We start from the raw sequence: 26,785 nt of genomic DNA, 5'->3' as shown, positions 1-26,785 counted from the left end.
AGTTGCAAAATATTTAGTGCTGACTCCTCCCTTCCTCACCCATCACCTTCGGGTGGGTGCGGGGGGAGAACCTAGCCCTAAAAGAGAGATTTTTAAATGTGTTCAAAATATTTGTAACAGTGGCAAGTCTGGGATTAAATAAATGCAGCCGAGGGCAGGGCGGGGGGTGGGGTTCAGTGAGAAAACTGTGCAGAAGTTTTAAATATCCCCTACCTCTTAAATATCCCCTACCTCTGTGCTGTGAGTACAGTCCTAGTCACAGCCTTGCACATCTGCTGCTCATGGGTAAAGTCAAGCCAGTATGGTTAGAGTTCTGGACCAGGACTGGACAGACTTACATTCAAATTCCTGCTCAACTATGAAGCTCATTGGATGAGCTTGGGCCAATAACTCTTCCACAGGTTTGCTGTAAGGATTTTTTTTTTTTTAAGGAATACCTTGTGTATGATGCTTTGACCTCTTTGGAGGATGGGTGGGATATATAAATGCAAGTAATAAAAAATATGAATAGTAATATACGCTGACACATTTAGCATTACCAGTATTTTGGCCTGAGATGCTAAAGATCCTAAGTGTTTACATTTCATTCCTGACATCTTCTCCAAAGAGGGATTTTGCATTTCCCCTCATTTACTCTTACCACCTGCTTTAATAGTCCCAGTCTCTTTCTAGAAGGAAAGTGTTCTTCCCCAATTATGTAGCCAAGAACAGAAATGGAACAGGCAGATCCTGGCAGGTTTTTGAAGAACAGGCTGACAAGACTACAGTTTAAGATTGATTTTCAGGGGCTTGGAGAGAAGGTTACACTCCATGTACACATGGGAATGAAATCTCTACATTAGCACAGCAAGGGGAGAGTGAGCCCATGTTCATTACATGGGTGGCCTCCCCTCTCTCTCCGGTGGTCCCCCAGTGGTGCATGCACGCTCATGCGCACACACCCCACTCACAAACAGCTCCACCTATCCTCCAATCGGCGGAAAGGAGCCTGGCCGATGCAAGAAGCAGGTGCACAGGACTCATCGCCACCACCAGCCACCTTGTTTGGTGTCTGGTCCGGCTCTACACCACCTCCTTGCATCAGCCAGGCTCCTGGCCAATAGAAGGAGGGCGTTAATGGGGCCCATTGCTGCTGCCAGCCACCCCCTTCAGCACCTAGCCAGCTCTGCGCCACTGCTTGCATTGGTCAGGAGCCCAGCCAATGCAAGGATGGTAGGCATGGGGCCCATCGCTGCCACCTCCTTCAATGGCTGGCCCAGCTCTGTGACTCCTCGCATCAGCCAGGCTCCCAGCTAATGGAAGGAGGGCACGCTGGCAGCCCATTGCCGCTGCCACCAGCCGCCTCCTTCAGGAACCCAGCCAATGCAAGGAGGAGGTGCAAAACCCAGCTAGCTGCCAAGGGAGGTAGCTGGCGGACACAGGGCATGATGGGTTCTTCTTTGAACCCATCTGCTCTATAACAGCTCCACCCCTACTACATGCATTACAGCAAATGACAAATATATATATACTGCTCTTCAAACCAAGTTCTCAAAGTGGTTTCCATAGAAAAATAAACCATCCATGAATAAGATGGCTCCCTGTCCCCAAAGGGCTCACAATCTAAAAAGAAACACAAGGCAGTTACTAGCCACAGCCACTGGAGGGATGCGGTGCTGGGCTTGGATAGGGCCTGTTGCTCTCCCCCTGCAAAATGTAAGAGAATCACCACTTTAAAAGGAGTCTCTATGCTCAGTTAGGAGGGGTGCTGAATCACTGCTGAATGTTGTTGTGTGGTGTTGATACTTTGCTAAATGTTGTCCAATCCTGCCTTGCCCTTTGCTCCTGGTGGAGGCCAGCCTCCTTTCAAAACCAGCCCTTGCAAGCTTTGAAAGTGGTGCAGGGAACAGGGAGGAAGAACAGTTGCCAGCAGCCCCTTCTTCTCTTGTGCTGCTTACAAGCTTTGCAAGGAGTTCAAGGAGAGGTGCTCCTTACAAGGCTTGCAAAAACCAAACAGGTCCCCAAATGCTGCTCCGATGGCAGTGACGGAAGACATCTTGCTGTCCCAATCATCTGGCAGCTGCCTTGCCTCACCTTATGAAAGGACTGCCCCTGATGGTATTTGTCTTGTCCCCACACCTTAAATTATCCGGGGCAACTGGAATATGTGGAGGGGCTGTCACACACTTTTGTTAGCAGCTCTCACACTTCTTCCTTTTCCATGTTCTATGTTACTTCTTCAGATCATGTTACATCATATTGTACAAAAGTTAGAACATCATGTTGCCTATTGGACGAATTATAATTAAGTCTCTCTTCAAACCCAAGTTGTGGCCTGGGGAAATAGACAAGGGTAGACTGCCAGGGTGCCTGCTTCAAAGAATGTCTCACACTTTTTGAGGGGTAATTCATTTGTGAAGAAATGCCTTCTTCAGGCCAGAATACCATTTCTGCCGGGGTAATGCCACTTGTGAGTGGGACTAGTCACCTGGATATTTCCTGTCTGGTTGTAATGTGGCCAGCAGGGGAGAGTGATGATTGACCCTATCCATGCCCATTCAGATGCATACTACAGCCACGTGGAATCACACCGTGGGGAAGTGGCTCCCATACCACTGGGCAGAGGCTTATGCCGCTGGTTTGAAGTTGTTAAATACTTTGCGGGGGAAATGAGTGGGACCATATTGAGCACTCTGGCAAGGTGCTTTAAAAATGGCAAGGACCTAACAAGGGACAATGCCTGTGAGGAAAGTGTATGGTAATATTTCCTGTTTCTGCATTGTTAGTGGGGTCGTGGGAGGGTGGGGACAGAGGGAGAAGGGAAGCTTATTGATTGTTAGAAGTCTTTTGTAAGTTTTTGATAAACAATACATAATAAAAGAGAATGGCAAGGATAACTCTGAAACAGACTGTGGGGCCTGTTTTTTGCTAGAGACTTTCTATCAATAGCGCTGATATATTCCCAGTTGACAACTTCCTCCCTTCTCTCTGCCTCTGGGGCTCCTGCTTCAGTATGACTTGGTTCCAAATAAACAATACTTTTCTGGCAGATAACTGGACACCCAAGCAGTTGCTCTGGTATCTATCACAAACAGACATACGCTACACAGTGAAGGAAATTACAAGCAACTAGTGCCATTTGTAAAAAAAAACAGGTGGGGGGGAGGAAGAAAAATCTGTCCCAGCCATGTCCAGAAGATACAAATGCTGTATATTTATTTTTTAAGTGTATCTTTTTATTCTAGCTTTGTATATTTTAAACTGTTCACTTTAAGCAACTCACCTCATGTTGCTTGTTTCTAAAAGACTGCTACCAGATTAACCACTGCCAAACTCTGCCAAATTATGCTTCTCTAATTGGCAGCTTAAAATCAAGAAAAAGGGGAAATGAGAGGACTGTTAGTGATTAATACCTGCATTGTCCATCCTAGTAATCAGAGAAAGCACTGCACCACAAAACTGGAGACAGAACAACAGTAGTGGAAACAAAGGTTCTAATCCTGGGAAGGGACTTAGAGGTCCTTATTTGTTTTGACACACACACAAGTTTGAGGATAGGAACATTACTATAGGTTGGGCACTACTTTTCTTCTTTATATACATAGCGTTGTATTCAAGCCTACCTTTGTGTCTCTTTCTCCCCATTATTATTTTTAGTCACATAGCATATGATTATATATAAGTGGTTGGTTATTCATCACAAAAAATAAATTTGCACCTTTACTGAAGAGTGAAAATGATTTGTTCCGTGCCTGACTGGGATCTATGCAAAAGAATTGTGATTATATTTCTTACCATCTTTCTGAACTGTACAAGCTACTACTTAGCTGTTAATTTTCATACAATATAATCCTTTTCTTATGCGAAGTGCTTTACCATCTTTTCTCAGTCACTCCCACAACCACTCTACAAAGTAGGTCCTTCTCATTCTAGTTTTACACTTTGGGCATTGAGACAGGGAAGGGGACTTGCCTAGTGAGCCTGAGGCGGATCTGAGGCTTAAACCCACAATTGCTTCTTATGCTGCATTTACAGTAGAAGAGCCCAGGCACTTTAAAGTCATGACTGTTCCTGGAGGTAGGTGCCCATGTAATGCAATAATTACTAGGCCTGTGCACGGCCCAGAAAGTCTGATTCTGCTGACCCAACAGTGGCCCTGTCAGGCTGAAGATAGGACAATGTGGTCAGATCCTCCTCCCTTGCTGCCACCGGTGCTGCCCCCTCCTCTCCTTTGCCTCTCCACAGCATCGCAGCACCTCCCCCGCCCTGCCCCCACCCCCAGTGCCCATTCCAGAATGGGGAATGCAGCCTGTGACCAGGTGGGGTCGTGGGAAAGGCTGCAGGGCACACTCTTTGCTCTGGCGGGAGCACTGAAGGAGCTGCCTTGCCGTCTGCAGCTTATGTTTTAAAGTCGAGAAGAAAAAAAGATCCCTTTTGCTTTTCCTCGAGGACTTGAGAGTGGCATGGGTGCTTCTGGGAGTGGTCGGTTTTTCCCCTTGAGGCTGCAGCCGTTTGCATTTCCAGCTGTCGGAGGTTCTGCTGTCATGACAGAGCTCCTTCTGACAACAGGGCAAGTTGGGTCCAGCAGCTCTGTCAGACCCAACATGATACAAAGTTCTAATAATTGCAGTACGCACATCACTCTTGAGAAAGGGGCAATGAAAGAAACTCTGGAAACAGCTCAAGAGTTCACAAGGCTTCTTTAAGAGTCGGGTCTGTGGATTGTAATTTTCCCGTGTTATAATGTATGTATCTTCAGATATTTGGTGTGACTTGCCATAGCACACTCGTCTCTCTAAAAAGCAACCCTAAATGTCAAAATCTTTCCTGAGAGACATTTGTTTCAGATGCATAACATGTGCGCTCTTCATAAATAGAGTTTAAACTTAGCAGTAACCCAGTTTGTCATCTTGCTCATATCATAATCTTGACAGGATTAGTCTGCTGCATTCCTATCCTTGGCTAGCTCTGCTCTCCCAGGACCCATCAGGGAGGATTTGGGAGCATGGTGGGCAAGGCCATCTAACTTGCTTTGCCTGTCTGTTTCCATGCAGTTCTTGACCATCTGGGCTACGTATGATGGATGGAAATGCCCAGGTAGCTCAATTTCTAGGCTTCTGGAGCTGAATGAAGATTTAGCAGGGGCCTGATTATAGTTAGTCCAGCTCAGAGAAAACATCATAGTTCCAGTTGTTTTGCTTTTACAGATGAATTACTTTCCTTAAAACAAAATATAAATGTAAGTTCACCTATGGGGCACAGCCTCTAGCTTCAGACCCACTAATATTGATGACAATCTGTTTTATCATGGCAATAGTAGGAACACCTTCCTTTGGTACCTGTGGATAGAGGCTCTGCAGTGTATGCTCTCAGATGAGCATAGCTTCCATCTTTGCTGATACACACACACACACACACACACACACACACACACACACACACACACTTACTTTCTCTCTCCGCCAAGGAGAAGAGGGAGCAACATCGGCACCTGTAGGCAGTAGATGAATACGGCTATCATACAAATGAAATTACTGGCTGCCGAATGGCAACAGCGTAATGAAAATGTGAACTGTTAAACAAATAAAGGCAGTCGAGCTCATAATACTGCTGGGTGAAATTTCACTATATCACTGAGCAGAAATAGAATTAGGAACACCATCCAAGGATATTCCTCTTCTGTGCCGACCCCCACCTCACCCACCCACCCTCCGCATTCACTATATGAGTCTGAAGTGAGAAAGTGGCTATTCTTGCTTGAGGTTTAGAAATGTCAGCCAACAGGAGCCAAGAAATGAAACACACAAGACTTTCAAAGACATTTAAATAGAAACCAGCTGAGCTGGAGAGCAACACCAGCAAATGTACCTTAGATCCCCAACTCAAATGTTACCAGAGAAAGCAGTTTGAAAAAAAAATGTTTAGTGATAATATTTTCTTCCACTGCTACTACTGTAGAGAAGCTACATTCTCTAGAATCTAGTATTTGAGGGATTCCCACCTTTAGTTCATTTTAAAATGAGGTAAATGCCATCAGTTTGAGCTGTATTGGGGCAATTGTGGCGGGTGGGGAGACCCTTTCAAGGCTGCTGCCCTTGCCCCTTGTTTACCCTATTGCTGCCTCAGGAAAATGAGAGAGAGAAGGCCCTTAACACCCCACACTAATGTAGAGAGAGATTGTCTTCCCCTTCGCTCAGAGCCCTCTGGGTGTGTGCATGTCCTCCAGACATGCACATAAGAACATACATAAGAACAGCCCTGCTGGATCAGGCCCATGGCCCGTCTAGTCCAGCTTCCTGTTTCACACAGTGGCTCACCAGATGACACTGGGAGCCTACAGGCAGGAGTTGAGGGCATGCCTTCTCTCCTGCTGTTACTCCCCTGCAACTGGGATTCAGAGGCATCTTGCCTTTGAGGCTGGAGGTGACCTATAGCCCTCAGACTAGTAGCAGTTGATAGAACTCTCCTACATGATGTTATCCAAACCCCTCTTAAAGCCATCCAGGTTGTTGGCTGTCACCACTCTTGTGGCAGAGAATTCTACAAGTTGATTATGCGTTGTGTGAAACAGTACTTCCGTTGGTTGGTCCTAAATTTCCTGGCAATCAGTTTCATGGGATGACCCCGGGTTCTAGTGTTATGTGAGAGGGAGAAAAAATTCTCTCTATCCACTTCCTCCACACCATGCATGATTTTATAGACCTCTATCATGTCTCCCCGCAGTTGTCTTTTTTCTAAACTAAAAAGCCTCAGGTGTTGTAGCCTTACCTCATAAGGAAGGTGCTCTAGGCCCCTGATCATCTTGGTTGCCCTCTTCTGCACCTTTTCCAGTTCTACAATATCCTTCTTTAGATGTGGTGCCCTAAACAGCTTAGGGCCTGGGTATATAAAAGAACATCTTCTTTACCATGAGCTCTGCCGAGGAGAGCTGGTCTTGTGGTAGCAAGCATGACTTGTCCCCATAGCTAAGCAGGGTCTGCCCTGCTTGCATATGAATGGGAGACTTGATGTGTGAGCACTGCAAGATAGTCCCCTCAGGGGATGAAGCCACTGTGGGAAGAGCATAAGGTTTCAAGTTCCCTTCCTGGCTTCTCCAAGATAGGGCTGAGAGAGATTCCTGCCTGCAACCTTGGAGAAGCCACTGCCAGTCTGTGAAGACAATACTGAGCTAGATAGACCAATGGTCTGACTCAGTATATGGCAGTTTCCTATGTTCCTAAGATCATCCAGAGAAGTTTGCCTGCAGCTGCCGCCAACTCATTTAGTGGCTACTCGGGAAAGGGCCTTCTCTGTTGCTGCTCCTGGACTTTGGAATGTGCTCCCTGTTGAAATAAGAGCCTCCCCATCTCTGGCAACTTTTAAAATGCTTTGAAGACACATTTATTCACCCAGGCTTTTAATTAGATATACAGTTTTAAATTTTAATGTTGGTTTTAAATGATTTTAATGTTTAAATGATTTTAATTGTCCAATTGATTTAGTTTTGCTTTTAATTGTTTTGTTTTTATTTTGTTGTAAACGGTCCTGAGCCATTTTTGGAAGGGCGGTATATAAATAAATTAATTAAATAAATAAATAATATATGTATGTGTGTCTATATTTGTGGACAGAGATATTTATGTGTTTTTAATTTATACTCTTCTTTCTTTATATTGAATTCCAAGGCAGATTCTATTAAACAATGTAAAATGAAATGCAATGCAATATGAACTGCATCAGAACAGCAGCAGATGTTTGTTTGTGTAATTATATTTATATACCGCCTGACTTGTGTATCTCTAGGTGGTGTATACAACTTAAAACAACAAATATACAAGTTCTAGTAAGAACTAATCAGCCTACTTTCCTTTCACTGTCTCTACAGTGGACTAAATTTGGTTCAAATTGAGGCCCACAAGTTAGATCTCTTGCATCTCTAATGCTCATGCATCCGTCATCTTGGATCAGCATGGATGACATCATTACAAACTATACTATTGAGGTGTCCCTGTGTATCACTCACTACAACTGTATCAAATCTGGTTCAAATCGGTTGGACAGTCCTAAAATTAGTGCACTTGTGCTTCAAAAGTTCACATGTCCACCACCTTGAATCGGGGTGGGTGACATCACAAATGACACCATAGGGGTCATCCCTATGTGTCCATACAGCAGTAGCAAATTTGGTTCAAATCGGTTAGACTGTCCACAAGTTAGTACACTTGCGCCTCAGATGTTTGTGTCTGCCATTTTGAATTGGGTTGTCTGACATTGTCACAGTCTACGCCATTGAGGTGTCCCTATGTGTCACTCACTGCAACTGTACCCAGTTTGGCTCAAATGGGTTAGACAGTCCACAAATTAGCGGCTTGCACCTCAGATGTTCACGTGGCCACTATTGTGAATTGGAGTGGATGACATCACCACACACCATGCCATTGGGGCATCCCTATGTGTCCCTACAGCTGTAGGAAATTTGGTTCAAATCGGTTAAGCGGTTCACAAGTTAGCCCACTTGTGCCTGCAAAGTTTACACGTCCACCATCTTGAATCGGTGTGGATGACATCATCACAGACTATACCACTGAGGTGTCCCTGTGTGTCACTCACTGCAACTGTACCCAATTTGGTTCATATTCGTCCATGCGTCGCAAAGTTGATGGTGTGGGGTGGAGGAGGCGGGGAGGCACACGGACACACATACAGAATGCTGGGTGATCTCATAAGCCTACTGGAAAGTAGGCTAAAAACAGAGTAAAAACAAAACAATTTCACAGAATAAAAAAGTTAAAACAATTTCATGGGATAAAAACAATTAAAAGCTTTAAAATTCATTTCAGTTAAAATCCTGAGAAACCAGGTGTGTCTTGACAGTCTTTCTAATTAGAGATGGAGATGCTCTAATTTTGACAGGGAGCATATTCCAAAGGCCTGGGGCAGCCACAGAGAAGGCTCAATCCCAATTCAGCACCAAACAAGTCAGTGGCAACCATAACCGGACCTCTCCAGATGATCTTAATAGGCTGCAGGGTTCATGACAAAGAAGGTGTTCTCTTAAATACACTGGACCCAAGCCATTGAAGGCTTTATAGGTAATAACCAGCACTTTTTCTTTTACTCAAAAACATGTCGGCAGCCAGTGAAATTCTTTTAAAATCAATGTTATGCAGTTGTTAGCCTGTTTGGGGGCTCCCAGTAGCATCCCTGTACATGATTTGGGACTACAGGCTTGTTGTTTCCATTTTGGACTCTCTGAACTCATGGGATCATGGCTCACCATTTGCTTACATGAACTAGCTCACAAGGGTATGTTGCTTAGCAGGCAGCATGGGGACGGTAACTCCAGGTCAAGCCTAACTCACAACTGAAAGAGGACACTTCCTCATGCTATCCTCTCTGATTCCTAGCACAGATATATAGATGTGATGTTCATAAATCTCGCTTGGGAAAGTTGCCATCTTCCAGCCTCCATTTCCCCAGCCTACACCCATGCAAATGTGTACACCATCACTGAGTTATTGAGAATGCTTGTAGCATTCTGCACTTTAAATTCTCCCAGTATTTCTCCTTGCCCTTTATTCTGTGACCTATTTTGGGTTGCACAGTACATAAATGAGGTTCTATTGTGTCACTGGGTGAAATTCTTTTTCTTTTTGCCTCTGGAAAGGAGAGTATTACTTCCATTGTTGCTGCTAGCAGAGGTCTTAGTCATAAATACTTCTAAAGCCCCTTTTAATCCCCTTAAAACTAGAGTGGAATCTGTGCAGGTTTTCATTATTCCACTTTAGAAAACATCATGTACCAACTGGATTCCTTTATCCCTCCTGGGGTCCGAGAGGACTCAAGGAAGGGGAGCGCTAATCCAATTGTACTAGGAAGGTGTAGTCAAGGTTCTCTCCTCTGCTTTATGAACTATTTATTTCTGTTTCTGTGAAATAGGTGGTGATTATTGTTGTGTTTATAGCGAGATGTGGGAACACTGTATGTGCTATAAAAGAGAGAGGACAACTGCATTTTAAAGCAATTTTGGCTGGTTGTAGTGGAGACATTTCAGACCACTAGAGACAAACCAACCTGTCACTGAAGCTGTTATAATCCCATTTCCTTTTGTCACATTACCACCTGCTGGACTTCAAAGTTTCACCTGTGATCAGTTATTAGTACTGCCTCAGGACGGGGGTTCTGATGGTTAGTATAGTATTCTGCCATGTGAGAGATTTCCCCCATCGTTTCCCTTCTCACTTGAGCTGTCTGCATTCTTTGTACAGGTCAGGGGGCGGGTTTTTAACTTCACTGGCGCAAGTGATGACTTGCACATGCTTAGGCTGGAGATACACAGTAGTTTTCCCCAGAGGACTGAAATAATTTTGAAAGATGGAGGGCTACTGTAGTGTGTACTCCTCTAACCTTTTCCTCCAGGACATGTTTTGCTGTGCTTTGTATTGTGTATAAGCTGCAAAACCTGTGTGATCAGAAACAACAGTAACACAAAAGAAATGTGTGTACATCATGGGAAATAATGACTCTCAAACTACTTCCAACTATTTAAAAAACTATTGTCCGTCTCCGGTAGGTGCCATTCTTTGCTTTCAAAAAGCTGAAGCCAAATCATATGTATTCCCCCGCTGACCCCATGTGGAAGTGGCTTTTCCCACTTCTCACCTCCATTCAGAGCAGTGCTGTACGCAGCACCCAAGAGGGCCCCTTAAAGAGAACTGGAGCCGTGGCACAAATTCTAGGGATGTGCACAAAGCGTTTTGTGGACATCCTGGGGCAGTGGCGAGTGGGCCTTTTAAAAGGAGGAAGGCAGGCCTTACCTGCCCCTCCGGTTCAGCTCCACTGCTTCCCGCCACCCCAGAGCAGCACTGTTTGTATGAAGCAGCCAGGCTCTGTTTGCCAGCTGCATTTGCTTAGGAACAGGAAGCTCCCTGTTCCCAGCAGGAAATGGTGTCTGAGCATGTGTTGCCATCTTGAGTATTCACTGTTGCTGGCCACTCAAGATGGCATCTGCACATGCTCAGATGTCATTTCCTGCTGGAAACAGGAAATGTTCCTGTTCCTAAGCAAATGCAGCTGATAAACAGAGAGCCCGGCTGATTCATACAAACAGCGCCTCTTTTGCGGGGTGGGGGGTGGCGGAACTGAAGCAGAGGGACAGGTAAGATTAGGGGTGTGCACGGACCGGTCCAGAGGCCATTATAGAGGCCTCCAAACTGGTTCAAACGTGGTGCAGTTTGGCGGTTCCGCACCCAGGGGGGATTCTTTAAGGGCAGGGGATGCACTTACCCTCTCACCACTTTTCCCCCGCCAGCACTCCTTTTTTAAAGCAGTTTTTGGGGCAGCAGTGTTCCTCCCTGTCGCCCCTGCCCTTGTTTTCAGCCAGAAGTGGCCGGAAGTACCATTGCACTTCATTGCAAGTACATTGCGCGTGCACACATACACATATCAGGCAGGCGCACGTTGTGCGGGTGTGTGTGACGCACGCATGGTACTTCCAGCCGAAAAAGGGGGCCAGGGAGACAAGGAGGTATGCTGCTGCCCCAAAAACTGCTTTTAAAAAGGCGCTCCGGCGGGGGGGGGGAGCAGTGGGATGGGTAAGTGCACCCCTCGCCCTTAAAGAACCACCCCCCTGGTGCCGAACCATGGAGGCACGGTTCCATGCACACCACTAGGTAAGACCTGCCTTCCTCCTTTTAAAGTGCCAGCTTGCCCCCAGCCGAAACAATTTGGCTGGGGCAGCTTGAAGCGTTTCACCACTTGGAAATAGAGGTGCCCAAATGCTTCAAGGACATCCCTAAAAAAGTAACCGTAATGTCCAAGAAGGTGTCCTTCCCAGCACTTCCCCCAGATAACTTTTTAAAACAAAATTTTATGATTGTTTTATGAGTTAGGTTTTTTTTTTTACATTGCTCACCACCTGGGCTCCCAGGATGAAGAGAAACATAGGCATGTAAATAATCAATAAAATGGGAGCAAAGGAAAGATATAGTATGAATATGAATATGAATACGACTAATATTTATATATCACTTTTCAACCAAAGTTCCCAAAACAGTTTACATAGATATAGAGACATAAATCACATTGAACGTAGTAGGAACAACCACCTTCTTTGCTGCTTTTCTCTTTGTACCTCCCTTGCCAAAGGTATGTGGGATCTTCATCTGAAATACAAGCAATGTCAGCCTAGCCTGGTGGGACTTTCTTAATAGTAGAAACAAGATTAAATGCAATTAACATTCATTTAGCAAAAATATCTCCCCGTATTGATGCCAGTGTTAATTAGCAGTCATCCTCTCCGTGGTGACCCTTTGCAGAATCGTAGTCATTCTTTTCATCCCCCGTGCTTTCCAGCTTGTGTCCATAATGGAGGTTTTGTTCCTTGCAATGAGTCATTGGAGGAGGCTGCTTTTGGAAGAAGGACTGGAGTCCAGGCATGGGTGTCGTTATTGAACAGTTTTCTGGGAATTGCCAAGGTTCACAATCAGTGAAAAATACTTCCTATGAATAGCCTAATGATTCAGGCTCTCTCTGGGTGATAACAGTGATCAGAGCGATTGTCCCAGGGGAATCAATATGTTATAATGCATGTACAGGTGAAGCTTAGAATAGCTAGAGATTAGCAGATGATTTGAATTGCTCTCTGGAGTACAGGTGATGAGAGGTGTAGTTGTAGAGCTCCCCACTTTTTAAGTCTCCAAGAAAATAAAAGGATTCAACAAGGAGACTCTCGATTTATTAAGTAAAAGTCCATCTTGATTCATCCAGTACAACTGGGTAGCTGCTATGGATAAGATGCACCAGCAGTCTCTGTGGCATTCAGAACACAAAGAAACATCATCATCACCAGTGCAGTATCCAGCTGATGTTCTAAATCAGATGATCAGGGACCCATTTATGGATGGATTTGCTGGAGGTTGCACTGAAAGACTGCAGCAAGAATGAAAGTCATTTTACAGAGTTCAGTGAAATGTAAGCACATGATCTTCTCAAGGGTGAGAGTGACAAAGGTGGAAAACATTCTTAGGTGAAAGATACAGCATGTGTTGAAAGAAACGACCATAAGGTATGTTAACAGGGAGATTTTTCACCTAAGAATTCTTCCAGGCCTCCAAATCGCTGTGACCTCAGGCAAAAGAAGCAGCAAGCATCCCGGGCAATCCATGTGTGACAAGGCAAAACAAAGCCCGTGTATTATAAATCTCTCTGGATTCAGTTCTGTGGTCCAAACAATCTTCCATCCAAAGTCTTCTCTGCCTAGTTTTCTGGCCCAAGCTACCCTTCTGTAACTTTCCACAGACTTTTTTTTTTTTTTTTAAACTGAAGTGAAAAACAATTGTGGAAGGAAGGGTGCTTAACCCTTTCTCTTCAGGCAAAACTCTTTCCTAAAATTAATCATCCCTAGAGTTGTCCCCCCCCCCATGGGGGAAAATGATACAGATACATAGATGTGCATCTTTTCTTTTGCAGAGGGAAAAGCAGCCTAAGGGGAAAATAGTGATCAGGAAAAATAGATATAGGGGTAAATGTGCATGTACAGTGCTACATGCAAGATTTTAGGATTTTGTAGCAGCTTTTTGATTTTTTTTAAAAAAACAGTGGGACGTTGTAAACAACTGCATACTAACATGTAATTTAGTCCGCACTGCAGTGGCAATTCTGTGAGGCTGTGGGCTTGGCTGCCCTTGTGCAGTGCCTGATCCCGACTCTGCCTTGGTCCAAGACCTGGAATTTACCCCAGGCTTTAACCAGGTTTGGAGTCGTGTGTATGTGCGGGCTACAGGCAGCCCCCCCCGCCCCCACACACAGAGCCAGGTGGCAAGAGTGATTGACTGAGGGAGGATCCCTCAGTGTACGGCGCTCCTGGCTCCCTGCTCCTGCTCTGGCTCCCTGCTCTGCCGCTTGCCATGGCACCGACCATGTGTTGGGTGAGCGGCAGAGCCAAGAGGCCGAAGTTGATTGTGTGCGGGAAGACCCTGACAGCCCTCCACCCCGCCCACTTATTTAGTCATGTGTAGATCTTTGTGTCTAGGCGATAGCGCTTTCGGTTGAAGGCAGGGGTTTTGTGATTGAATGCTCCTCCATATAAAAAGGTTCTCTTTATGTGGATAAAACTAGAATCCTTCCCATGACTAAAGCCATCCCATGGCTTAGAGATTACGGGAAGAAACTTTGTGCAACAGTGGAATTACTTGGTTGCTGGGTCCCCTTTTCCCTTCACTCCAGTGAGTGGTCTGTGAGCATCCTGATTGCTCACACAGGTGCACAGACTACAGCAACGCAATCTGGTTGCTGTGCCTCAAGCTACAAGTATCTGTGAGCAGAGGTGTGGTTCTATACACTATGACCTTGTGATGTGTCATAGAGAATTATGAGATGTAATGTATGAAGTTAAATTTAAAAAAAAAAAAAAAAAGGTTAATGAATGTGCAGGCTGCCTCAGAATGCAAGACTTCCATATCTTCCATGGGAGTTTCTACTTCTCTACTAGTTTCCACACTAAAGAATCTAGCAAATGCTGTTCAGGGCTGAAGAGGGGAGGAAGGGGTCAACTGAAGTTTTGGTGAGTGTGATGGCAATCACGCGTCTTCAAGCAGATGGCTTCAGCATTGCCCAAATACTCATCCACATTCTTGCTGCAGCTACCAAGGGACAGCTTTTTACTCACTTGTGAGTGTGTCTAATGGCTGGGAGAACATGGAAGATAAGCAACATTAGAGAGAGAGAAGTAATTGTTCTACAGATCAAGTATAGCCTTGGGAAACTCTTCTTTAAAAGTAGCATCAATCGTGCCAATTGAAAAGGGAAGTTGGTTCCACGGCCACATCCCATGGTGCTTTGCAAGCTTAACATATCCCCTAAATTATTTCTGAGAAAATTAAGAAATACCTCAAGCAAGCAAATAAATAAATAAACAAACAAAAGAAAGCAAGGGGGAAAGGACAAGCTAAGTTTGTTAGAGCTGGTTTTTTCTAGGGTTCGATTTCTGGCTGGCCAGTTCTGGACAGGGCAGTTTTTCAGTTGTGCCTATAGAGACAGAGGGTGGGGGGTTAGCTCCAGTTGAGTCACACAGCTTGTGGGAGGGGCCACATTCCTGAGGTGGCTCAGTTTGAAAGCAGCTCTTGAGAAGACAAGGCTCAGACCAGGGATGTTTTGCTACCCGGAGTTTTGCATGGAGTTTAGCAGGGAAGTGTGCAGGGAGGCACACAAGCATCCGCCCTTTATCACAAAGGAGACACTCAAGGAGAAGGTAAGTACTACCCCACATTTGAATGATTTTTTTGGAGGACAGAGCTTGAAACCTTTAATTACCTGACAACTGCAGCTAAAACCTTGCTTTCAAGTAAACAAGCTCTAAATATTCTAAACAGCTAATGAAATCTGTCATGAAGGTAAAATGCCAGCAGTGGAGGGGATGCTTCCCAGTGTATCTCACGGAGTATTGCATGTATGATTATCTGCCTAAGGGGCAGAAGTTGTGGGTGTGCACTCAGCAAAGAGCTCCTGGCTCGCAGGGAACAAGTTAAAGTCACCTCAGAGCCAAGGCGACTGATCTGGAGAAGCTCAAGGAGGCAGAGAGGTATGTGGGTGAGACCCTCAGGGACATGAAGGTCTCAGGTAAGGAGGACATTAGTCTGAGGAAGAGAGGAATGCTCCTTGAGAAGGGATCCCTTCCTTGGGTAATGCGCCCATCCTATCACACAAAGCATACACCGGTGTTTTGGGGCCTCCTAGTAGTGGGTGATTCGATTGTTAGGGGCATAGAGAGATGGGTTTGTGAACCTTCACTACCTGGTGCGAAGGTTGCAGATGTCACACAGCATCTAGATAGGGTGCTAGTTGCTGGTAGGGAGGAGTCAGGCAGTCAGGTGCTCCTGGAAGCCAAATTTAGGCTGCTAGGTAGCATATTGAAGTCCAGGATTTCCAGGATATCGCTCTCTGAAGTGCTATCTGTTCCATGTGCTGGGCCAGTGAGACAGGCGGGGCTGAGGGGTCTCGATGTGTGGATGAGACGGTGGTGCCAAGAAGAGGGGTTTTGATTTGTTGAGCACTGGGATACATTTTGGGGCAAGCAAAGCCTGTACAAAAGGGATGGGCTCCATATGAACCAAGATGGAACCAGACTGCTGATGCTTAAAATAAAAAAGGTTGCTGAGCAGCTTTTAAAATGATGCCTGGGGGATTGCCAAAGGAACTGGGTGGTATCTCGTTTGGCAAGCAAAATTCCCTAAGGTGCAGGGGTGCAAACGTTTCAGATAAACCAGAAGGGGACAGAGTAAAACCAGGCCTAGAGGAGACAAAAAGCTGGTCAGAAAGGTCAAATGACAGTAAGGGAGATAGCACACGCCAACTCCAGGTAAGAGACTCAGCGGATAGGTGTCTATATACCAATGCCAGAAGCCTCTGAGCTAAGAAGGGTGAGCTGGAGTGCTTGGTTGCTAATAAAAACATAGAAAAAGTGGACATAACGGAAACCTGGTGGAACTGTGCGAACCAGTGGGACAGTGTTATACCTGGGTATACATTCTACAGAAAGGACAGGGGGAGGTGGATCGGGGGTATATATTAAAGAAGGGATAGACTGCATCAAGGTAGACAACCCTGGAGGACCGGAGTCCTCCACAGAATCACTATGGGTGACAATATGAGGCCTGAAAGGAAATGTGTTACTAGGGACATGCTATCACCCTCCAGATAAAAACTTTGAGAGCGACCTGAAGTTGGAGAAGCAAATCAGAGAGGCATCAAAGAGAGACAGAGTGGTAATAATGGGTGACTTCAATTACCCATAGATTGGATAAATTCACATGCGGGTATTGATAAAGAGGCCACATTTATAGACATGCTATATGACTGACCCTTAGAACAGTTGGCCGCAGAACCAACCAGAGAGAAGGCAACCTTGGACTTAATCCTGAGTGGTACCCAGAACCTGGTGTGAGATGTCAGAGTTGTGGAACCATTACCTTTGTGAGCCCAATATGTCTTTTAAGATGAGGGGGAAATAGCAATTAGTGCTTCCATCCATGTTGTTCTTAGATGTAATTTTATCAAACCTCCATTGGGAATGGCTTCTACTAATTGTAGTACAATCAACTGCAGCTTTTGTTCTCAGAGACCTTTTGGGATAAGAATTCTGGATTAAGAAGCCAGTGCCTGTTTTCAGTCACCAATAAATTGACGTGCTTATTATTTGATGATTCTGTGCTGAAATCTTTTTGATCAATTGATATGTAAACTTCAACATCTCTCATCACCAAATCTCTGCCTATAGTTTTCAGTCAGAAGAATGTTATTTTTTGACATGTGACAGTTGATACTCTTTCACCAGTCTGTAAGTAGATGAACGAAATTATCAGAAATTTCAGAGACAACGTATTTTCTAGAAAGGAAAACCAACAGCCAGATTTTAATTTTTATAAAGTTCTATTAAAATACCACAAAAATAATAAACAGATTCATATTCTCTCTCTCTCTCTCTCTCTCTCTCTCTCTCACACACACACACACACACACACACACACACACACACACAAAATCAGGAGAGTGATTTAAGTTTGTTTCACTTCTTCAACTGTAATGGGTTGATAAAGGAGCATTTGATGTTCTGGTGCCAATGTCCATAAATTGGCCTCATCCAGACATTTAGTAATCACATTTGTATTTTGTAAGTAAGTGTGAGTAAAAATTCATACGTTGGTCAGCAATCTCATTCAATTTATATGTTTTGCTCCTGTCCTTAATAGCAAGTGCAGATAACCTACCATTATCTAACTTCTTCTTCAGCCTATTTGCCAGTTGTCTGAAGTTTTTATCCCCAAATCAGAAGAATTGCTGCCTCAAATAAACTATGGCTGAATGCACTTTAGGAATATCCAGAAACTTCTCTAATCTCTGCTTGCAAGACCATCATTGCACTGAGTTCACTAATACAATTACCTCTAAGGATTATGGGTGTACAGGTCGATTAGCTAGGGAATTAATCCGCCACAAATTGGGGGCGATTCACTGATTCGTTCACTAATCGAATCGCCCCCCTATTTGTGCTGATCGATTCGCTAGAGTTTCGTTTAGCGGATACCATTTTGTCTCCATGTTCTTTAATCACTGATTGGTCTCCTGGCACGGGCTTCCGATTGGCTTAAGATCTCCTTGCTTCTTGGTTGGCTAGTTGTCTTTCACATCAAGTGGTGTCATCAGACACTGTGCCCCCATTGGCTGGGGGAGAGGCCAAGGAGGGATTTTCAAAATGTATAAAGGGGGCTGCTTGGAGGCAGAGAGAGCCATTGCTTTTGTGCCTCAGGAGAGTAGAGAACTCTGATAGAGACATAGAGAGACTGCAACAGCACTGAGGAGAGCAGAGAGACTATGGTGTAGGCCTGCCTGCCTGGCCCAGCAGTGAGTGGAGAGACAGAGTGCCTCTCTCTCTCTCTCTCTCTCTCTCTCTCTTTTAAACCTTTTAATTGCAGTGCCTGCCAACTGCTTTATTCCTCCCCCCACCACACACACACACCTGTTTTTCTTATTTGTACCAGCAGCACCAGTGCCTTTAACTGGGTGCTGCTTGGAATTTTATTCTCTTACTAGCTGACATGGTGCAGACCATCTGCACCCCTAGTTTGCCCTGCCTCCCCCGCACTTCAGCCCCAGTGCATTCTCTCCCCCCCCCAGTGCATTCTCCTTCCGTGGCCGGCCTGGCCGCCACTTGCCCTCTGCAGCCGGCCACCGCTTTCCCTCCTCCACTGCTTCCTTCTGCCTGCTGTTTTCTCGGCCAGCTGGCCACCACCGGTTTTTTTCCAGGCCAACCGGCGCCACCGCCATTTTCTCCCCTGTCCCCGTGGCTAAATGAAAGCTGCTTGCGAACTCTTGCAAGAACTGCCACACTTGGGATTAGTCACGGGTACGTCTTAGAGAAATAAATATATAGATTGTTGCTTCTAGCCAGCCCCAGCCCCAGTGGCTTTAATAACTGGTGTGTTGCTGTGTGTGTACTACAGTCCCGTTCTCCCCCCACCCCATTATTTTAAAATACTACCAGCAGCCCAGTGGCTTAACTGAGTGCTGTTTGGTATTTATATTTCCCTGTGTGATTTTTCTCTTTCATTGCTTGTAGCCATGAGCCCTCCCCCTTTAATAATTGGGGTGCTGTAATCCTCCCCCCGCAATTTTATTTAAATTGTACAAGCAGCACCAGTGCCTTTAACTGGGTGCTGCTTTGAATTTTATTCCTTCCCCCCCCCCCCCTTAATATCTGGGATGTGCTGTGGATGTGGGTTTTTACTAGTGAATCTAATCACAAAAATCAATTCGTACACACCCCTACTAAAGACCGCTTATAGGCATCCTACAGAATTGCTAACAGCAGTGAACCGTTTTTGTTTAATTCAAAGTATTGATGGATTTTGGCTTTAAATTTCTGTACTGAGCTTTGTCACTTAAACAATAAGAGACTGAGTCACCAAATCTACATAGCCCAGCTTTTAAACTTTAGTGGGTTAGAACCCATTGATCTTAAATTAATAGTAATAGTAAAAATTACTGATAAAAGTGCCACTCTATACTTTCAGCATTTCAAATTAATTTCCCCTGTAGATCTCAGGATTTATAGGAAGCAGGTTGTGATGTTCCTCAAGACAGACATTGTGCTCTCTTTTTCTAGTCTTGCTGCAAATCATGTCTCTCTGCATTCCACGTTAACTTGGTCATTCAGCAGATGAATACGGCAATGGCCTATCTCTTCTCTTTCTCTTTTTCTCAGGAGCTGTTGGTCCATTTTGATTAAAGCCCAGCTGTCAGCAAAGTGCAGAACACAGGGGACCAGAGAAGCTCTTGAAAGCCCAGCATCCTCTTGGATTCATGCTGATGCAAATGAGTGCCTTCTGTCCGCAGTGGTCCAGGAAAGAACCATGATTCCATATCCAGATGCCTGCATGTATCAGTCTTAATGGATTAATCTTAATTGACTTGAAGAGGAGGGCCTTGGGTTTGAGGAAGTAATTTACTGAAAAATGTACATCGCTGTCATTATCCCTCTTTTGGCAAGAGAAGAATTCCCACAGAGAGATTTCATTCCTGTTGTGGTATGCAAGCCAGAGACCTCCTCAAAAAAATAAAAGAGGAAAAAAATGGTAGTTTAACTTTTTAGTTTCTCTGTTACCTGGCCTGTCTTTCATGAGATGCTGCCTTTGTCCTTGTTCTTCCGAACAAGGCATCTGAGGAAATTAGGGAAATGCCAGAGCTGCACTTGTTAGAGCTAAATTACTTTGTATGCGTATGTATGTTTGTATGTGAGAGAAAGTGGGAGTGAGCCGGAGACCTCAGCAGAGGCCTTCCTCCCCTTTGCCTCTAAATCTCGCTCCTAAGAACAATAAAGAATGTTTACTGGTCACTGTGTGCTGTCATATGTTTTTTGGATCCGGAAGTTCTACAGTGTCTCCTCCTCACCCTCCTTGTTGCTGCCCCCAAAGTCAGACTTGATCATCTTCCAGTCATTGTTGAAAATAGAAACAGTTCATAGGAACATCAGAAGCTACTGAGTCAGGCCATTGACCCATCTACCTCTGCATTGTCCACAACTGACTGACAGCGGCTCTCCAAGGTCTCAGGCGTATCTAGAGAGGCCCTATCCCAGCCCTATCTAGAGAGAGGCCCTTTCCCAGCCCTATCTAGAGAGGCCAAGGATTGAACCTGGGCCCTTCTGCATGCAAAGCAGGTGCTATTCCACTGAGCTGTTGTCCCTTCCCTTAAGGGGGATATCTTACAGAGAGTGCTCACATGTAGTCACCCATCCAAATGCAAACCAAGGCAAATGTTGCTTGTCAAAGGGGACAAGGCAAACCTTGCTTGCCATGTTCACTACTGCAAGACTGGCTTAATCCCATAAGGGGAGGTTCCAGACAATGGCTGGCATTCTGACTCATGAAGCCCTTGAAGAAGGACATTGTCCTAGTGCAAAGCTATTACATTAGCAGCATGCGCGATGTCTGGAGCTTGCATTCCAGATTAGTGCTGTGCAGTTGCACTAATGCTTCCACCACAATTGTGTTTTAAAGGGAACTTTTGCACAAGGGTGCTATAAAGCAATTCTGAAAATCTCCATTGTATAACCAGAGAGCACACACTTTTGCAGTGAACTCAATAGGCATGGCTGGGCAGTTCTTACTTATTCGTGCAATTCCCGTATTCAGGCCCTTTTCTAGCCTGTAGTGTCTAGTGGCTTTCTTCTTGCTGATCAGTTGAGTGGAATGGAATCCTTCAGCACCCACGTTTTGCAGGATCAGAATCCATGAAAAGGATAGTGTAGAGCAGGGTTTCTCAACTTGTGGGTCCCCAGATGTTATTGGACGTCAACTCCTATAATCCCCAGTGGCCTTTGGTTGGCAATTATGGGAGTTGAAGTCCAGTTACATCTGGGGACCCACACGTTGAGAAGCCCTAGTGTAGAGGGTACAACAGCAATAATAAACTAAAGTGGGGTGGGGTGGGGTGGGATTGGAAGAGTTTCATCCACTGTTGGCTTGCCTAGGTCTGCCAGTCTCCCCAGATACAACTGACTCAACTGGATATTGCTCACAGTTGCCTGGGAAGCAGGGAAGTTTCCCCCCACTAGGATAAACCATATATTTGTACCATATATTTTTCTTATCCTAAAGATAGAATCTTATCCTGTTTTGTTTGTTGGGCTTCAAGATTTTAATACGGCTTTTCAGCAAATGTTTTCAAGCAGTACATAAGGAAAGTACAGTAATTATAATAATATAAAAGCAGAAAAAGTCAAATAAAAGAACAATTTATACCTATAAACCAAAGAAGAAAATCAATCAAAAACCATACAAGTTGCAGATTCCCAACTACATATGGATTAACTCCCAAAAGAACACCAACAAAGCTACATTTTTGCCTCTCTGGGGAATATTATAACAGAAGCAGCCAAATGAAACTAGCCTATAGAAGGGGGTGTTCCAGTACTCTGGGCTTGTAGAGACCAATCTGGCCTGTGAAGAAGTTGGAAGGGTCATTTGAGGGGAGGGCCATTTGAGAGGAAATGGTTTGCCCTCCTAGTTGCGTGCGTGCGTGTGTGTGTGTGCAATGCATAGGTTGAGCTGGAAGGAGTCAAGAAGAAGCTCTCATCTTCTTAGAAAGTGTACTTTCATACTCACTGCAGCCAGGGGCCTGGAGGATTCCTGGGGTGCAAATCCCCTTTGCAGGCACTTAGTATTTGCTTGAATGGGAGTACATCCTTACCCCTCCCTCCCCAGGCTGGCTTTGACCTCCAATTTGCATTCCAGCAGCTCTAAATTGTGAGGATTAGGATGCCAGGGCTGTTTTATCTGGCTGCCTTGGACAATTTTCCCCTTAGGCAAGTGTAATACATTTTCCATGTTCTTTATATAATGAGCTTTATTTACCAAATTGGCAATTCCTCTGTTGAGAAATAACTGATTACGGCATTCAAGGAGCTGCTGTCATCTCAAGATATGCAGGTGTCTGTGGAACATAAACAGATGTGATCGTTCAGAAAATGAACCCAATTCAATAGAGGGGGGGCTAATCCAGACATAAAAACTCTTCAGCTTGGTTCAGACAGACGTGGGCAAGGTGCATCACAACTGCTCTGCTGCTCCAGGCAGAATCTGAGCATTAACCTTCAAGGCTTTGTGAATGGAGCCTCCTTGACAAAAGGACTGTGCATAGTTTGTCCCCATGTCTGCTGCAGGGCCACCTAATTGGAAATCTTGGGAGGGGGCGTAATTGAAAGACAGTCATCCTGAACAGAGACATTACAGCGACCTAGTGCAAGCCTCAGATGTGCAAGAGAGAAATAAAAATGGGGCAAATAAACAAAAAGCCTCAAAGGATGTAGTTTGTTCAACTCTGTCAGTCCACTAATGCAGGCTTCTTAAACCATCAAGAGGAGAAAATGTTATCGGTCCCTCTTATTTCTAGCCCTGTTCAGGCATTATGTTGTATGAATGTACAAATGTCTGCACACTGGTATATTTTTGTGTGTCAATGATGGTACCTGTGTTCCTTTTAAAAGTTAACCTGGGGGCAGGTCTCTCAAATGTATGCTATGGACAGGAAGCGTACTGCTGTACCTGTATTTGAGACACTTGTACTTGTGTACAAATCTGTACCTGTGTGCACTGTACACTCATACGAGTATTCAACATAATGTCATACAAGTGTTCAACATAATAGCATTTCTGCAGGAGCAGAGTTAGTGGTGTCCCAATGCATTAAAGGAACACAGGCCCATAGTGCTGGGCCCTTGGGGGGTGGCACCTTTGCCAGTTCCCCATCCACCATAGGGGAGGAGAGCTAGTCTTGTGGTAGCAAGCAAGACTTGCCCCCTTAGCTAAGCAGGGTCCGCCCTGGTTGCTTATGAAATGGAGACTAGAAGTGTGAGTACTGTAAGATACTCTCCTCAGGGGATGGAGCCGCTCTGCGAAGAGCATCAGAAGGTTCCAAGTTTCCTCCCTGGCTTCTCCGATAGGGCTGAGAGAGATTTCTGCCTGCAACCATGGAGAAGCTGCTGCCAGTCTGTGAAGACAATACTGAGCTAGATAGACCAATGGTCTGACTCAGTATATGACAGCTTTCCATGTTCCACCTCTCCCCCCAGCTCCATGCTGCTGCTTCCCTCTGCCGTGCTCCTTCCCCCTGCTGCTGCTGCACTCCACAGCATTCCTGCTGCTCGGGGTCTGACCCTGAGCTGACTGGGAATGGAGGGCGCATGCACACACTCTTTCCCCATCTGGTTAGGGGTCAGCTTTTGAGCCAAGCAGTGAGGAAGTGGTGGTGGGCAGCAAGAGCGCAGCACTGCTGGGGATGGGAAGTGCAGTGTGCGGCATGCCACCATCGATGGTAAGCGCAGCAAGCCAATTGGAGGGGCTGCCACCTCAGCGGGGGAGGCTCTAGACTGCTGCATCGGGATCACTAGTTTCAACAAAAGCCCCCTTTCTCCTTGCTATGCCTGTTGGAGCTAACAAAGGTTTGAGGGACCAATAACATAATGTCATGCATGGAACAGGTCCCACAGCTAGGCAGAAGAGTCCATGGTTTGTATGCATGCATGGATACATACATAAGGTCATGTAGGTTTTAACTGAGGGCTGCTCAACTTCAGTCCTCCAACTTTTTTTGGACTACAACTCTCATCTGTAACAACTCTTGTCATTTGGCCTTCAGATCTCATCTGCAGGAGGGCCCAAGCTGAGCAACCCTGTTCTAACTACTACTTCATAGAGAGGAAGGAGAAAGTGGGCAAGTGGACAGCAATGGTAATAATCAGAAGAAAAGGTGGAGAACAGGACAGGGTTGGGGGTTTCCTTCCCAGTATGATGTAGGGATGTGCACAGAACCCTTTATGGGCCTCTGAACTGGTTTGAACGGCAGGCAGTTCAGCCGGTTCGAGGGGTGGGTGGGTTCTGCTTTAAGGGCGGGTTAGGGTGCATTTACCTCTCCCTCTGCTTCTCCCCCCGCCCACCGGCGCTCCATGTTTTAAAAGTCCACCGGGGTGGTAGTGTACCTCCCTGCCGCTCCCTGCCGCTCCATTGTCGCCTTTACCGGAAGGAGGCAGAAGTATCTGATGCACTTGTGCGTGCCGGACGTGTTTGCGGGCACAGCACGGGCGTGCGCCGGCACGTTGGATACTTCTACCTACTTCCGGAAATATCTATTATAATAGATATTTATATACTGTTTTTCAACAAAAAGTTCTCAGAATTGTTTTCACATAGCAAAAGGTATGAGAAAATGGCTCCCTATTCCCGAAAGGCTTACAATCTACACACACCACCACCACTACTACCACTACCACCACCACCAGCTGCCACCGAAAAGATGCTATTCTGGAGTTGGATAGGGACAGTTGCTCTCGCTCTGCTAAATATAAGAGAGTCACCACTTAAAAGATGCCTCTTTGCCCAGTTAGCAGGAGTTAAACACTCAAGCAGCAAAAATACGTTTCACCAAATAGGTAGGTTTTCCTATCATGCAGCTGCAATCACAACTGATATAAATTGGCCCAGTCTGCACTGACAGTAGGCCTCAGAAGCACACACAAAATTGGCACATGACAGAATTCTGCATTGTCTATCAACCTGAAGAGTAAGGCAAATGAGAGAGCAAGAGACTAGTCTGTACCATCAGCATACAGAATAGCACACTTACTGGGGAGAGGACTAAATCCACATTTCTGTGTTTCACATAGCAACTAACATTTCCGAAGGATCTTTTGAGAAGGTTTGTTACATTTCCATGGAGAAATGTTTATGTTTCAGAAAAGTGTGTCCCCATATAAAGGTAAAGTGTGCCATCAAGTCAGTTTTGACTCCTGGCACCCACAGAGCCCTGTGGTTTTCTTTGGTAGAATATGGGCGGGGGGGGTGTGCTACCATTGCCTCCTCCCATGCAGTATGAGATGTTGCCTTTCAGCATCTTCCTGTATCACTGCGGGTACCAGCAGGGATTCAAACCAGCGGGGTCCGAATAGTATCAGCAGGGATTCAAACCTTCAACCTTCTGCTTGTCAGTCAAGCATTTCCCCGCTGCGCCATCTACGGTGACATGTCCCCATACACTGTGTAGAAACGGTAGAGAGAGAAGTGCAGGTGGAATTAGATATTGAGTTGTGTATATATTTAAACAGTTATATTTAAATTCTGTATATATGTAAATAGTTCAAATCAATGATAGATTAATTGATGTGATTAACTGATCAGGGACTGGTTGCAAATTATAAACCGAGGTCTGATTAATCAGAACTGATTATCTGAGTTCTCCCATGGCCACTTGTAGGATCCAGCTGGTTGTCGGCTATTTCCTTCTTCCTCTTCCAGTCTTCATTTTTCTATTTTCTTTTGCTTCTGGAGCAATCAGCAGGGCCATTCCCAAACAGCAGGCTCTTCCGTGGGATTAAGAAGGGTGAAATATTGCAAGTTAAGGGGCATATAGAATATTTCAAATTTATCCAAAAACCCAGTGCAAAAAGTGGATATTTTTTACCCTGGACATAAATCTGGCTAAGCTCCAATTCACAATTAAAAGCCCAAATCATGTATGGAGTGCTCCCCAATAGCTTGCAAGGACTTTGGTGTAAATCTGGATGAAATGTTAATGCACACCTGCCCTTCCAAAGCAAAATCACTGTCTGACAGAGTACCAGGCCTGAGTATGCATTACCTGCTAACTGGACAAAAGGCCACCTTTTAAATGGTGGCTGTCTTATAATTTAGAAGAGGGAGAGCTGTCCATATTAAATCTAGCATAAAGGCTGTTCACACAACCGAGGCAGGATGGGCGGTTGTGGGAGGAAAGCTGTGCTGTTACCTTTCTGTCAGATGATCTCCTTGCCCTCCCTGCCACCTCCTAGCCGCGCAGTTCAGCCATGCACATGAGTGGCTCTCCAGAGCCCGGGAGAATCCGTCCCAGCTTCTGGGAATCTCACAATGCACCGCGTGACGAGCACAGTTTATTTGGGGAATCCCCCACCACATGGGCGCAAGCAGCCCGAGCAAACACACAATCCTAGCTGCGGGGTTAAGGGCACACTTGCGCCTTTAACTCTGGCTAATGGCTGGGGACACAAGTTGGGTCAGGTGGGCTGGTAACGCTGGGATCCACGCAGATCCCTGTGCTTCACATGTGCAGCCTGACCCAGGCTGGGTCACTTTTCCAGTGGCTGCTGCTCTTTTGTGTTTCTTTTCAGGTTGTGAGCCCCTTTGGGACAGGGAACCCTTTTCTCATACCCTTTGCTATATAAGCAGCCTGGAGAACCGCTTTTGTTGAAAAGTTTATATATATATATATATATATATATATA

The 26,785-nt window shown here is 45.4% G+C and overlaps 1 protein-coding gene across 2 annotated transcripts in view; it reads left to right on the top strand.

The window, feature by feature from the left end:
* The window catches only part of CHCHD6 (coiled-coil-helix-coiled-coil-helix domain containing 6), a 320,698-nt gene extending 300,351 nt beyond the window's left edge, over window positions 1-20,347 (top strand). For both annotated transcript variants that reach the window (XM_053301294.1, XM_053301296.1), the window contains one exon: window positions 19,718-20,347. In XM_053301294.1, coding sequence (XP_053157269.1) covers window positions 19,718-19,741 — 24 coding nt within the window. In that variant the 3' untranslated portion in view covers window positions 19,742-20,347. The remainder of the gene's footprint in view (window positions 1-19,717) is intronic.
* The last annotated feature ends 6,438 nt before the right edge of the window (window positions 20,348-26,785 follow it).

The sequence above is a fragment of the Hemicordylus capensis genome, chromosome 2, assembly GCF_027244095.1.
Source record: "Hemicordylus capensis ecotype Gifberg chromosome 2, rHemCap1.1.pri, whole genome shotgun sequence".
Classification (NCBI taxonomy): Eukaryota; Metazoa; Chordata; class Lepidosauria; order Squamata; family Cordylidae; genus Hemicordylus; species Hemicordylus capensis.
The sequence above is the reverse complement of the archived record's forward strand: the minus strand, read 5'-3'. Positions and strand labels throughout refer to the sequence as shown.